This window comes from Oryza brachyantha, chromosome 3, assembly GCF_000231095.2.
Source record: "Oryza brachyantha chromosome 3, ObraRS2, whole genome shotgun sequence".
Classification (NCBI taxonomy): domain Eukaryota; kingdom Viridiplantae; phylum Streptophyta; class Magnoliopsida; order Poales; family Poaceae; genus Oryza; species Oryza brachyantha.
In genome coordinates, this window is record NC_023165.2 from 1,976,181 (window position 1) to 1,991,038 (window position 14,858).

General features: G+C 46.4%; 3 protein-coding genes across 4 annotated transcripts; 1 reads left to right on the plus strand and 2 right to left on the minus strand.

The window, feature by feature from the left end:
• Positions 1-130: 130 nt before the first annotated feature.
• On the minus strand, positions 131-2,711 carry LOC102705992. The gene is made up of 2 exons (XM_006650965.3): positions 2,427-2,711; positions 131-1,896 (listed from the first exon to the last, which is right to left on the minus strand). The coding sequence occupies exons 1-2, from the start codon at positions 2,533-2,535 to the stop codon at positions 359-361; spliced, it is 1,647 nt and encodes a 548-aa protein (XP_006651028.2). The 5' UTR covers positions 2,536-2,711; the 3' UTR covers positions 131-358.
• A 2,688-nt stretch (positions 2,712-5,399) lies between these two features.
• Positions 5,400-10,067, minus strand: LOC102722747. Of its 2 annotated transcripts, XM_015834223.1 has the most exons (12): positions 9,959-10,067; positions 9,806-9,867; positions 9,020-9,070; positions 8,902-8,934; positions 8,508-8,612; positions 8,182-8,289; positions 8,002-8,073; positions 7,846-7,896; positions 7,424-7,486; positions 7,167-7,291; positions 6,707-6,902; positions 5,400-6,203 (listed from the first exon to the last, which is right to left on the minus strand). In XM_015834223.1, the coding sequence occupies exons 1-12, from the start codon at positions 10,038-10,040 to the stop codon at positions 5,502-5,504; spliced, it is 1,650 nt and encodes a 549-aa protein (XP_015689709.1). In that variant the 5' UTR covers positions 10,041-10,067; the 3' UTR covers positions 5,400-5,501. The 2 variants fall into 2 exon arrangements, with proteins under 2 accessions (XP_015689709.1, XP_015689710.1); XM_015834224.2 differs by lacking the exons at positions 9,806-9,867; positions 9,959-10,067 and adding an exon at positions 9,514-9,718.
• Positions 10,068-11,840: 1,773 nt separating this feature from the next.
• On the plus strand, positions 11,841-14,348 carry LOC102723027 (subtilisin-like protease SBT1.2). Its single transcript, XM_015834274.2, has one exon. The coding sequence runs from the start codon at positions 11,848-11,850 to the stop codon at positions 14,185-14,187; it is 2,340 nt and encodes a 779-aa protein (XP_015689760.2). The 5' UTR covers positions 11,841-11,847; the 3' UTR covers positions 14,188-14,348.
• The last annotated feature ends 510 nt before the right edge of the window (positions 14,349-14,858 follow it).

Consider the following 14,858-nt stretch of genomic DNA (forward strand, 5'->3'; position numbering starts at 1 on the left):
AGCTATAAGATTACATCCTACTACTCCCCTCTCTCCTCCCCTCTCTTCTTCATATAAACATTTAGCCAGCTTGCAGCCTGCTATTATACTTGCTCTAACTAACGCAAGGTACAAACAGGCAGGCGCATAATGCCAAGGTGATTAAACATGACATCATTATGGGATTACCTCTGTGACCACCATCTTTGCAAGCATTTCATGTACTACAAACTCATGAACTGAAATGCCTTGGCAAAGCATATAGATCGTTCAATCTCAAATATTACTACTATTACAGCACCCTTAGGGTACATACAGACTTACAGAGCTATATCTGAAACGAATCCCTGAAGCATATATTTGAAGGTGGCAACATATTCTAGCCTCTCTCGTCGCCTTCCCAGTTGTTTTTCTCCTTTGGTCCAGTCGGCCCTTCCTCCTCGTACAGTTCCACTGGAAGACTGTTCAGTATTGCTTCAGCTGTGAACCGAAGAAAGAATGGCAGGAAGCTCAGCACAGCGTCTATCTCCGTCCTTGAGTTATATTCCACGGTCGGGCCCCATTCTCTCATGTACTGCAGCCAGCATGGCTCAACAACGGCATCTCCCAGATGGCCAGCAGAGATGATCTTATACCTTGTGCTCGAATCGACTGAAAGATCGCTTCGTGCTGCGTCGTTTCTTACCCCAACACCAGCCTTCTCAGATCCCAGTAGATAACAACCAGGGTGCGGATAGCTTGCGTGGCCATCCTTCGCCGAGTAAACAATGGCTTTGTTTCCTGAGATGAACTCCAAATCGCAAGCATCCACCCATTCGCCACCACTGTGCTGTGAGAAGTAGATAGATGAGAGTAATCCTGAGAAGTTACTTATACGGAGGGTGAAATGCTCCCAGTCTCCAGTATGCCTACCAACTTTCTGTAGAGCAAAGCTAGCGAATCCAACCTTAATAGTTGCTGGACCATTAAATGGGCAGAACACCCACATTGCAATGTCAGTGAAGGTTCCTCCATAAGCCAGCTTGATATGAGCATAGAGCTCAGCACTCTTCAGATTGCCAACTTTGACATGTTCATTCCGATCATCATCAGGAAGATCGATCCAGTACTCACCATCATTTGTACCACCAGCAGGAAGGTTTGAGCCACTAGAAAGAATTACATCTCCCGTTTCTTTACCTTTCTTATGGAGCATAGCTCCATTATTAAAGAACCAAGAGACTGACGATGGTAAGTAGATCTCTTGTGGGTGGAAGAAAACAGTTGGGCCATAGTGCTCGATCAGTGCTTTGATCTGCTCTAAATTAGGCATGGATCTCAAATCTGAGTCAAAGTTCTTCAAGCAGGGAATGTCTGATTCCTCTGAATCTGTTCCACAGAAGAATGCACCAACAGGTATCCCTCTTCCTGCCACCCCTCGGTGGCAAGGCCTTGTATTCCAGATGTAGCAATTACCTCCCATATTTGCGATTGACTTAAAGTTTTCACACTCATCTGTGAGGTCACCCCGCACACATCGAACTGCTTCTAATGAAGGTTTCTTCGGTCCTCTAGTAACCACATAGCCGAGAGCTTCATACCCATCCGGTGGGGACGGTGACCAGAAGCAACCACACTCACTATTGTCATCATCACTCAAGTCAGCACTAGTCCAAACAAGGGTGTAATTTAAAGGTTTCTCAAGAGGAGGCCTGTGATCGATTGATTGCAAACTAGCTGCTTCCCTTGCCACAAGAAGAAATCCCTGTAGTGGCCGGTCATTCTGTTGGGCATAATGACCAAGGCAGTAGAAACCATCAGGAACTTCTTGTGGCTCATAGAATGTAGCTCCTGAGCAGCTCCATATACTCTGAAATTCAGTGATACTTGCAACCTCGAGCTCGCCTATGCATATTGTGCCCTTAGAGAAATCCCCTCCTGCGAGGAGTTGATAAGGAAGAATCAATTCCACCATAACCTAAAAAAGACTATAAGTAGCCTGTGCAAATTGAAGTAAACTAATGATTTTGGTTTCTTGCGAATGATGCAATCTTTGAGCCTACGTCTTCTACCTTCTGAAACAATTAAGCCCTGTGAGTAAAGCAGACTTCTCCTGGCCATACCACTTCCAAGTCAAGCAGCAGGAGTTCGATTCGATTAAATTATAACGCTAATACCATATGCCAGAGAAATCAACTACCGCCGCGCAAGCAATTCAGGATCAAATTCTATAATTTCTATCAACTACCAAACAATTCCCTGTTTAGGAAAGAAGGAACCAACAAACAACCAAAACAAAACGAACAAATTTGGCGCGAGCTCACGTATAGCAGCTGAAATTTTACCGCCACAAATACACCATCCTGCAATCCATGGCTCCAGGCTAATAGACGACGACGATTTTACGAGCAGATTAAGAACCAATCATGGAAACGAGGAGAGGAGAAAGAAAAGTTGAGTCCCCAAACCTTGCGGCCAGTCGGGCAAGGGCGCCGGCAGCTGGAACGGCTCCGGCAGCCGGACCTCGTCTCCCGCGGCGACCGCCGGGCCGCAGCCGAAGCCGCAGCACCAAACCATCCCTCCTCCCTTCCCTTCCCTTCCCTTCCCTTCCTTGCCCCTTCCTCCAGTGCCCAGTCCAAGCCCGGAGCTCCTCCTGCTATTTAACGGTCAAAGCGGGGCGGCTGGCTCGGGCTCCCGCGCGCAAGCTCCGGTCCAACGGGGAGGAGGGGGCCGCCTCTTCCATTGGTGTAGCAGTGATGGCCGCCGCTTCCGCGGGGTTGATGGCGACGCCGGGGACGAGCTCGGGCCAGGCCGGGCCTGGGCCTGGGCGGAGTGGGGCTCGAGGTCGAGTGAGGTGAGAAAGGCCGTCGCTTTCGGCGTCGGAACTCGTGGTCCAGTGTGCGTGATGCTTTCGCGCGATGCGGGGGGATTTGGGGATATTCCGAGCCCATCTCTTTGGCCAGTGAATTTAAATTTTAAAATTTAAATTTAGAGTAGATTTTAAAATTTTTATCAGATTTTATTTTTTAATTTTGATTTCTAGATCGCTAAAAATATATTTATGAAATTTTTATTTATAAATTATTCGTTTGATTTTTATCTATACTCATATAAAAAGGAGTGGTGGTGGTGGCAGTGACCATATAACCCTTATTGTAGTTTTATAATTTAGTCTTCAAATTTTTTGATATTAAAAATCAGTTAAATATATATTAATATCTATATATAAATTTAAATTAAGGTGACTATTTTATATGAAAAATTTAATAACACATCATAATAATATCTATAGTAGTATTTCTCGTCTAAATAAATTAGGCAATCGCCTCTTCGCCGCGCACGTCTCCGTCGGAAAGGATACCGTCACGGTTGAGACGTGGCCGAAAAGCGGTGGTGGTTCGCGCCGGCGATGCGGGCACGGCCCCGGGAGACGGGCTCCTCCAGGTCGATTGGGGTTTACGTCCGTGACAGGCGGTGGTCACGTCCTGCTCATGAGTAATTGCTGGTTGACGTACAGCTATAATCACTATAGAGGAAGATCATCGTAACGACCTTGAGGTATCGTAACGATGCCAGTAATATAAGGCTTTTTTTTATATTTATGTTATATAAGGCTTTTTTTTATATTTATGTTTGTATGTTTAAATGTGAAGTTTATTTTAGAGTTTTTTTATTACGGTTTATATAGACAGGGCTTAGCACTGACGTAAACTATCCCCACTTCTCGTGATTTTTTGCCCAGAAATTTGATCATAAAATTGAAAGGGATATAGGCATCTGCAAAGTAATTTGGATGGGATGATGTCATAAAAAGAGGAAATTAGCTGTTGGAGTACGGAGGACGCCAACGCCCATCGTACCGTGAGATTTGCCGTACAAGCAGGTCATGTGCTGGTGTGCAACCCTGTTTGCCGCCGGTTTGTACATCTTTAAGAGCAGGTATAATAATCCTAGTCAGCGGGCTACAAAATAATAATCCTAGTCACGGACTATAAAATAATCCATGTCATCGGATTCTGATGTGGAGGGAAGAGAACAAGGGAGAGAGAATAAAGCGGACGACTAATCTATCGCCTGGCGATAGCACTGTTCCCTGAGCCGCTCGCATGCAGCTGATGTTGCTGATAAAAAAAATCACATTTTGTGAGGGCACACCGAGTACCACCGATCCCGTGTGGTTCTCTTGCGCTTACCTCTTTCTAGATCTCGCATCCCGTCCACACATGCAGCTCACTCTTCCGCTCGAGCCATCTCCGCCACTGCTAAAAATGGCGCATGGCGTGAAAGAGCCGTCGCTGCCGCCGCAACCGCTGGATCGACGTCCGCGCAGGCCCGCCGCAACCGCTGGATCGACGCCCGCGCAGGCCGCAACTCAGTTCCTCTTGTACTCAACTATATCGATGCCTTCCGCTCGTCAGATCCTCCGCTTGAAGCATGCGTGTGTCATCACCTGCCAGATCCTTGCCATCTCGTTGTTTCTTCCATTGATTGAAGCAAATAACTAAAGAAATGATTCTTTAGTTATTGATTTGCGGATTTCCACCTCTTCTGCGGATTTTTCCGGTTCCTCTCTTACGGATTTTGTTTTGTTCCTCCTTGCTTTCTTGATGTATGCATAGTTATTTATTCTTGCAAAGCTGAAATGAAGTTTATTTGAAGGAGCGATACAATGGTTACCTATATCTTTCCTATGGCATTTGATGAGAATCACCCTTTTAATATAAATGTATGTTCATGTCACAACACACAAACGACCACAAAGATTGATTTCTCTCTTGATCATACACAGTTATACGTGCATTCATTATTAATTATTTATTTATTAAGAGGTGTTCTCTGTAATAACTAACTTATTATACCAGCTAGTTCTAATACTGGTTGTAGAATGACGTGGCGACCAGTATAGTCGGCTGTTGGCTATATTATTGATCTTGCTCTTAGCCTTTGGCTTTATGTTTTAATTCTCCTGTCAATATAGTGGCAGTCAGCTTGGCTGGGCCTTGAAAAAAAAAAGAAAAGAAAAGGAATAAGTTTGATCATCACCACTGGAGTCGCACCAGTTAAGAGCATCCTTTTGAGTCTGATGTTTTCTGGCATACTAGTGAATTCAGTGACGAGGATCTCAGGTCTCAGCTTTATTTGCTGTGCATGATTCGACCCCTCTGAATTGGCCCATCATTCTGTCAACCTGAGCTTTGGGTGGGCTACCAGCATGCGGCAGTTGATTCGTCGGCTGCTTCACCTGGGCCTCCATGATCAGCTCTCGGCTCTCTCCGATAGTCCAATCTCCATGGCTTCATGCATGAACACTTACAGAGCCTACAAGCCTACTATGAGGCATCACAAGCAACAGAAATTTGTCCCGGAATGAACTGTTTTTCATTTCCGTTTCTTGCATCATCAAATCAGTTACAGCCATCATCAGTAGAATAAATAAATACAGGAAGTTTTTTACTTCAACAATATAATTTCCACAAAATCTTTCATCTGGTACACAGTATGGGGAAAAATCGCAGCATGAAATACAGCTGAACATCAATGTTTCACACCTGAAAATAGAGTATGGAAAGCGTTGCATTCCTGAAAGCACTGCAAACATTATTACTACAGAACCAAGAGCTAATGATACCGTTGCTCTCGTGAATTCCATTTATCCATTTGTCCACAAGCCTGAAACCCTGGGCCACTGCTGTAGAAAGGATAGAATCCTCGTCAACTCGCCGCTGAATGTAGCAAAGAATAAGTGCTGCCTCTGAATCCTCGTTACAAATCAGTTCCCTAGCAGTTTTGAAGAGGGGGCGTATAGCGTCGGGGTTGTAGGTAACATCAGTTCCTATTATGCAATCGAAACCTGATCGATTGCTGGAAAGCTCTCTGACTCCCTTCAGATCATCTCTGTCGCCCCAAAATAACTTCCTAATCAGAATTCTTTCAAGAAAATTAGGCTCCAAGTTAGAGGCAGTATTTTCTCTAAGCAGATCGAGAGATTCTGCATCACCATCAGTAGCTACAACAAACTGAGCAACACTGGCAGCAACCATTGAGCAGATACCAGCTGAGCCACAGCCTAATTCCAGCACTCTTTTGCCAGCAACAATGGAAGGGTTCTCAGCTAGAAGACTGCACATGAATTGAGCTGATTCCCAGAGCATTAGACCAGTTAATTTGCAGGTGTGCTGGTATTCTTTCGTGAGCACTTTTATTTTGAATTCATGACCTTTTGCTTTGATCCTAATGATTTGTGCCTGTAAAACAAAGAAATGTTATGTGCAACTTCACAACATAATGATGAGTTTGCAATGTCGAGAGTATATTAGAAACACAAAGAGAGATAATTTAAGATTTCTGGACGAAAAAGACAAATCACTCTAGAAGTTTCATGACATTGCACTTGATCGGAAATATGTGATATCCCACTAAAAGTGCAGATATTCAAAAGGGTGATGGGCAGTTTTACTTTCTTTTTCTCCGAAGATAATCCTCACCTAGTGAACCCAAGTAAACCAAATTAAAGATTTAATATTTTTCTCACGTTTCTTTTTCAGATCACTACCAAACATACTGAACTCTCTTTCCTGTCTCTTCATATTTTACATTACTTAGATATGTCACTCAGATAAGACCAACGTGGTGGAAACTAGCTTGTCGTCAATACGGTGTGAGAGGAAATCCAACATTTTCACTCCAATGCAAGTCGGAAGCTCAAGCAACTATGGATAATATACAGCTTAAATTTATAAAACATTACCTCATCAAGATTGTATGAAGTTCCAAACATATTGTCAAAATCCTCAGAAAGGTCAATTTCTTCACTATTGCTCATCTTCTGAGGAGCATTAGCAGTTAGCTTATCCTCTTTATATTCACAAGTACGGGGATCATGATGACTGTTTGGGCCTTGAAGACCAGCTGAGCCAAGGATAAAGGTGGCTTGGATCCAGTTCCTAAGCAACATATAAATAAATGCGTAATTGCGAAAAAAAAAGATATAACTGAAATCATCAAGGAAGATAACAACAGTAAAGAAAACAGCACAAGTAAAAAATAATAAAGGGAAAGACTACTAAAGTACATCCTTTCTGCTATTGGCACAGTTACTCTGAAAACATTATAAATATAAACAAGAAAAAAAACTATACATGCTTTCTCAATAGGAGGCAATGCATGTATACTAGAGATATTTGAGATACAAAGCAAAGAATCATCACCTGTTCATCACCAAGTCAAGTGAACGGTTCTCAACTTGTTTGTTGTGCACACAAATTTCCTCAACAGTAAATCCACATGTTGAGAATAAATCCACCAGGTATTCATTTGAAAAGTAATATGCCCTCTGCATGGAACCCACATTTCAGAATCAGTCCACCAGCCTCTATTAGAAGTATAATAGTGGTGCATGGTATCTGTTAATGTATGTTGTGGGTAAACTTCAATGAGAGAATACTATTATCTGCCATGCACTCACCGTGCCATCACCTCTGACATAGAAATTCTCACTTATTTGTTGGCCTTTAGACATAAGTCTTTCCTACAAAGTATTTACAACAATACAATAAGACATCCTTCAAGCATAATAAAATTTAGACCAAACATAAATTAAAATATTAAAAAGGTGGCCTTAATGTATAACTATAAATCTCTAGAAGATGTAGATTAGTGGATTGATATGCTGTATGACATAATCAACTAAAGAAAATATTTCATACAGATTGAGACTTGCATCTGGCACATGGAAAGTTTGAAAGAGTTCCTCTCTAGTGCATGATTCCATGCACCAAACCAAAATTATCACTAAGAATGGGGCAAAGACAATATATGTAGAAGCCATCAAATTAAACAATCCTACTTTTAGAGAAAAGCTTCAAAATGCACATAAGAAACTCATACCTGTGCAAGGTCGCCGAAAGCATAGTCCCGAAAAAGCACACGGCCACCATTCTAATACATAATAACAAATTCAGTTCCTCAAGCTCGTAGGATTTCTGATAAATTAAAAAAAAACATAACAAAGATATGGTACTTAGAAGTAACAGAGGTACTTACTTTCAGAACATTTCTAACATTCTGAAGAACTAAAGGCATTTTAGCAGGTGCAACTGCAGAAAGCATAAAGATCTACTTAATATGTTAGTTGGTTGAACACTCAATAAGTCTGCAAAAGTGCAAATAAGACGTTAAATTGATTTGTAAAAATAGATACATGATAGAAATATAGCATGTTACCATCGTTACAACATCAGCAGAGGAAGGTTGCACATTCTCAGTTAGTTGATCTGATGTAATATCGCATACAAATGCATTTACTCGGTCAGGTCTGTAGTCCTTATGTTTCTGCATGAAAACAAAATCAATGAAAAGGGGAGAAACCATTGATTTTTTTACTGCAAAGATAGGCACTTGAGGACTGGTGGGTCAAGGACCACATGGCACTGAGACAATGCATTTGCAGATCCACAATTACACGTCTTTTCATTGCAGTTGCAAATTCTTACTAGAAGAGAAACTGAGCAGATGGACTAATCATTCAGCTACCGGAGAGGAATTACTACCTTAACTAAGTCAACAGCTCGAGGAGAAAAATCACACGCGTGAGCAAATATATCAGGGTATGTAGAAATCAATGGAAATATTGTATTTCCAGCTCCACATCCAACCTGCAGTCAACATTGCACTAGTCACATTCATGTTACATCAGAAACAAGAACGAGAAATATAATCAAAATTTATAGATACAAGTATTCAGCCAGTTAAGAGCATATGACTTAAATTGAAATATAACGGCCTAAGTTCTGTGCAGGCTTGAATCTGAAATGCCTTATGAACATTACCTAGTTCGACATAAAGAGTATTATCAGTTAAAATTCTTCTCAGATAGGTCATCAGAATCAACCATATAACGGTGAGTACAGAAACAAGCCTAAAATATAAATGGCAGCACCATACCTCCAAAATCACCATCTTCCCACCTCCTTGACCCTATTTTCATCACAATTAAATCAGCTTCGTGAAACTTATAGCCAAATTTGGTAGAAATGTTGGGTTTTTAAGTTTGGTTGTTTACCTCAAAGTACTTTCCCCATTCTTTATCCAAGTAGTGTCGATCCTTGAAGAACTGTCCAAGTGGAAGAGCATAAAGGTCAAATACATGAAAAATCAAATGTAGAAAAGGAGAAAATTTATGCAATTAAAAGCATTTGATGTAAACAACAATTAGTTTCGGCGGCATATTTGATTCAGAATCTAGAACTCCACAGTCCAGATTTACAGTATTGTTCAATACAACATTTCTCCATCAAGAATAATGACGAGAAGTTGAGATTTCTTGTTGGCATTACGAGATATAGCAGAACTAAACAAAGAAATTCCTTCAACCTTTGGCATCTGCGGTCCATTAAGAAGTAGTAACAGCTAGCAGTTTGAACAAGCAAACTGGACTATCAAAACAAACAGCATAAAAACAAGGACTTAGCAGCAGTGGCACTCTGCTGAAACAGTACTATTAAGTGAAACAAAGGAATTCAAACTTTAGTTTCCACCTGAGAATTGGAAAGCTACCTGGTAGCACGTAACTAAACGTTACCCTTCCTAAAACCAAGGAATTCTCCAATATCTAACAAGAAGGAATTCATGGGTCACAGCTATGAAACCAGTTACCATCGCAAATGCGACGCAAACATGTATATTCCTAGCTTCCAAATGCAACTACTCCTTGAAAAAAACCAAAGGCAGCACTTGCAAAACAAACACTCCCAGATTAAACCCCCATACCCAATTCAACAGCTTTCTCCCACGCACGTGCTACACAAGGCACTTGTAAGAGAAGAGTGGTAGGTACTAGAATCACGACCTTGTCCTCGTGTCGCTTGTAGAAGATGTCCCAGTACCTCCTCGCATCCTTCTCGTACTTCTCTGCATCGCATCGTGGAAAAAAAATACACGCTCTAAAAAGGGCGAAACAAAAGGAGGGGGTGGACTAGTGTGGAGCTCCCTCGCCGCGAACCTTTCCAGAAAGGCGTGACGAGCCTCCCGGAGGAAGTGGAGGAGGCCGAGATCTGGTTCCGCTGCTCGCCGCCGGTGGCCATGGCGTTTCGCTTTGGTTTCGCGTTGGAGCCTTGGAGGTTTCTCCGGCGAGGGTTCCGGTTTCTACACAACCCGGGGAAGAGGCTAAGATGGGCCGGGCCGAGAATCTCGTAGAAAGAGGCCCATCACTTGGGTCAGGCCCACGCGACCGAGACGACGGGCCGAATTGGAGGCCCAAGGCAGCGAATCAATCTGCGCCCGCGCGACAGCAGATTGTTTGTGTTGACTTGAATGCAGGAGCCTGCCTGGTGTGGCCTGTGGGGCAATAGTTTCTTCGCTTTCCTGCTTGTGACTTGTGAACCGACCAGCGACGCATTCAATGAACATGGCAATTTGCACGCCATGATGAACATACTGCTTTGCAGCATGGCTGTGCATTATACTTGGCTCCCTCGTATGTTTTTTTCCATCAGTTGCATGATGCTTACATTGATACTTATGTTGACCTCTCTCCCAATCAATATAAGCTCAAGGCGTCATACGTTTTCACCGAGGGATTTTGGATTTTCATGTGCACCACTCTCAAATTTCTGAACAGTCATGCAAAAAGAATATCTATATAAATTTTTTTATCTGATCTTTTGTAAGATTTTCACTTTAGAGTATAAATTCAATCATTTATATTATTAAATAGCTATCAAAAAATTAGATAACTCTTCAACTGCATGTAACTAATGCTCGTCTTTGCAAACATGGATTTCAAGCTTATACTTATAAGAAGGAATTTAAATTTTTTAAACTTAAATTTGGAGTTGATTTTTGGGTATTTTTTATCACAATTTATTTTCTACTCTTTGCTTTTAGATCACTAAGAACACGTATATAAAAATTTTATCTATAAATTATTTTGTAGTCATTAATAAGTTGTTTCACTTATATACTTAAAATAAGATAAAAGATCAGATTGTTAGAGTCTATTCCGTTCGGAGAAATTAAGAAAATTTTAAGATAAATTGAAGTGTTTTCTAGGAAAATCCTATAAATTTTCTACTTTCAAAAGGAGCGCTTGACTTAGAATCTCCCCCACAGCATTCCCCTTATTCTCACCAGATCAAAGTTTGCTTGCAATGCATGTATCGAGTTAAAACTTAAGACCACTCTTCTGTCTGAAGAAATCTATGCTAGTACAAAACTAGGACCAGTACGTACCCGTTAGTCTGTGGATAGAGTACAAATCTTTCCCAAAAGCGTCCTGGTACATCACCACATACGTACGCATGCAAAAATGGTGATCTGGGGGCGGCGCCCATGACACAGGAGGAAAATTTAAGGAAGGCGTGCCACATCATAAATGCCATGAGGCAGACAGTGTGAAGAACAAGTGAACAACCATGCGAGGCAGCGAGGCAGAGAACAATCCCCTCTTCCTGCGACATTGACAAGGAAGAAGGAGGAATCAAGCAGATCGAGGACGACGACGATCTCTGCATCCTCTACTACAGTCTATCCGTTTTGCACGCCGAACAATAACTGCAGATACGCTCTCCGTCTCCGTCTCCTCCATGGCGACGTCTCTCTCTACCCGTGCCTGTGTAGTTATGGAACTCAGAGCTCGGTCTCAGTCTCAGAGGAGGAGGAGGAGGAGGAGGAGCCAATTTACTCGGTGCAGTACCTCCCGTGTGAAGGCGACGCCTCCCGGGGCTCCTCCTCACGAGACCTCCCTCCCCGTCTCAAATTCTCTTCGTGCCTCGCGCTCCTCCCCGCTGCCGCTTCAAATACCGTTCCCAAACTCTTGTTCTTGTTCATCTCCCCGCCATTGTTGTTGCAGCTTTGCGAACCTAGAGCAGAGCAAGGAGATTTCGAGAAGCAATGGGTCTCAGGTGGCTGTTCGTCTTCTTCCACCTCTTGCTCTTCTGCCTGCTTCCAGTTCTTGGCTCTGCTGATGCGCAGGGCATGCAGACCTACATTGTGCAGCTGCGTCCGCGTGAAGCTGGTTCGAGCGGCGATCAGGCGATGCTCGCCTCGAAGATGCATTGGCATCTCTCCTTCCTTGAGAAGTCCGTGCCATGGGAGGGGGAGGAGAAGCGGCCGTCGTCGCGTCTGCTATATTCTTACCACACCGTGTTTGATGGCTTCGCGGCGCAGCTCTCGGAGGAGGAGGCGGCGGCGCTGCGGGAGCTGCCGGGCGTCGCGTCGGTGCGGGCGGACCGCCGGGTTGAGCTGCACACGACGTACTCGTACAAGTTCCTGGGGCTCAACTTCTGCCCGACGGGCGCGTGGGCGCGGTCCGGGTTCGGCGGTGGCACGATCATCGGCGTGCTCGACACCGGCGTGTGGCCGGAGAATCCCAGCTTCGATGACCGCGGGATGCCGCCGGTTCCGGCGCGGTGGCAGGGCGTGTGCCAGGGAGGGGAGCATTTCAACGCCACCAACTGCAACCGGAAGCTCATCGGCGCGCGGTTCTACTCCAAGGGCCACCGCGCCAACTACCCGACCAACCCGTCGGACGCCGTGTCGCTGATGGAGTACGTGTCGCCGCGGGACGCGCACGGGCACGGGACGCACACAGCGTCGACGGCCGCCGGCGCGTCCGTTGCCGGTGCCAGCGTCCTGGGAGTCGGGGCCGGCGAGGCGCGCGGCGTGGCTCCCGCCGCGCACGTCGCGGCCTACAAGGTGTGCTGGTTCAACGGGTGCTACAGCTCCGACATCCTCGCCGGGATGGACGACGCCGTGCGCGACGGCGTCGACGTGCTGTCCCTCTCCCTCGGCGGCTTCCCCATCCCGCTCTTCGAGGACAGCATCGCCATCGGCAGCTTCCGTGCCACGTTGCGTGGCGTCTCCGTCGTGTGCGCCGCCGGGAACAACGGGCCATCGCCGAGCTCCGTCGCCAACGAGGCGCCATGGGTGATCACCGTCGGCGCCGCCACGCTGGACCGGCGCTTTCCGGCATATGTCCGTCTCGGGAACGGCCGGATCCTGTACGGTGAGTCCATGTACCCCGGGAAAGTCGATTTGAAAAATGGCGGGAAGGAGCTCGAGCTGGTGTACGCCGCCGGTGGGACCCGGGAGGAGATGTACTGCATCAAGGGGGCCCTCCCTGCCGCCGCTTTCGCCGGAAAGATGGTCGTGTGTGACCGTGGCATCACCGGCCGGGCGGACAAAGGCGAGGCAGTAAAAGAAGCAGGAGGCGCGGCCATGATTCTCGCGAATTCCGAGATAAACCAGCAAGAAGACTCCGTCGACGCGCATGTCCTGCCGTCGACGCTCATCGGCTACAGGGAGGCCGTCGAGCTCAAGAATTACATCAGCTCGACGCAGCGGCCGGTGGCGAAGATAGTGTTCGGTGGCACGCGGATCGGGCGAGCACGCGCGCCGGCGGTGGCGCTGTTCTCCGCGCGCGGGCCGAGCCTGACGAACCCGTCGGTGCTCAAGCCTGACGTGATCGCCCCCGGCGTGAACATCATAGCCGCGTGGCCGGGCAACCTCGGCCCGTCGGGGCTGGAGGACGACGGCCGGCGGTCAAACTTCACGGTGCTCTCGGGGACATCAATGGCATGCCCTCACGTGAGCGGCATCGCGGCGCTCATCAGGTCGGCGCACCCGTCATGGAGCCCGGCGATGATACGCTCCGCTATCATGACGACCGCCGACGTGACCGACCGGCAGGGCAAGCCGATCATGGACGGCGACGGCGGCAAGGCCGACGCGTACGCCATGGGCGCCGGGCACGTGAACCCGGCGAGGGCCGTCGACCCGGGCCTCGTCTACGACATCGACCCGGCCGACTACGTCACCCACCTCTGCACCCTCGGATACACCCACATGGAGATCTTCAAGATCAGCCACGCCGGCGTCAACTGCACCGCCGTGCTGCAGCGGAACGCCGGCTTCAGCCTCAACTACCCCTCCATGTCGGTGGCGTTCAAGACGAACGCCACGTCGGCGGTGCTCCAGAGGACGGTCACCAACGTCGGCACGCCGAACTCGACGTACACCGCGCACGTCGCCGCGCCGCACGGCGTCAAGGTCAGGGTCTCGCCGACGGCGCTGACGTTCTCGGAGTTCGGAGAGAAGAAGAGCTTCCGGGTGACCCTCGACGCGCCCGCGCCGCGGGACAACGCGGAGGGGTACCTAGTGTGGAAGCAGAGCGGTGGGCAGGGGAAGCACCGCGTGAGGAGCCCCATTGCCGTGACATGGGTGGTCGACTAGCCATTAGCAAACTGCTACTTGCATCTCGCCAGTAGTGACACCATTGGCAGAAACTAGTTTGAACTGAAGCATAAAGTGAGGGAGATCTTGTCCCTGAAATTAGCAGCATCGGAAGCTGAATTTGCCCTGTCTGAATGTGGAGTTACTGTTCAAGTGTAACACACGAGATTCCATTTTAGATGAATCTTTTTTTCTTCTTGCCGTCCTTGCCACTGATCGTTGCAAAGAGCTGAATGCCGCTCCTACAGTGCAGTATGCTGGTGATCAACCTATCATCAACGCCACTGTTCTTGTACGTTTCATGGGAGCATTTGATGATATGAGGCATCAAACACGGACATGGTAAAGGTACACTTGTCGAGTCCAGGCCCAAAATGAATAGTACGACCTGCCCCCATCCAAGCTTGTTCTTGGTTAATGGGCCGAGATGGATTTTTATCTTGAATCGTATGAATATTCAAGCAGACTGCATAATCTGTGTGCTAGACTGCTAGTGTCAGTGTTGTACAATTTTCTTCAGAAAACAAGTACTGATGGTGTAGCAATATCACACAACGTTCGGTCACTGCATGCTCTTGCTGTCTTGCAAGGATTTAATCTGATGGTCTACCAAAAACTGCGATTCACTAAATGGTGTATACGGTCTGGCAGATTAACATGTGCAGAACTTG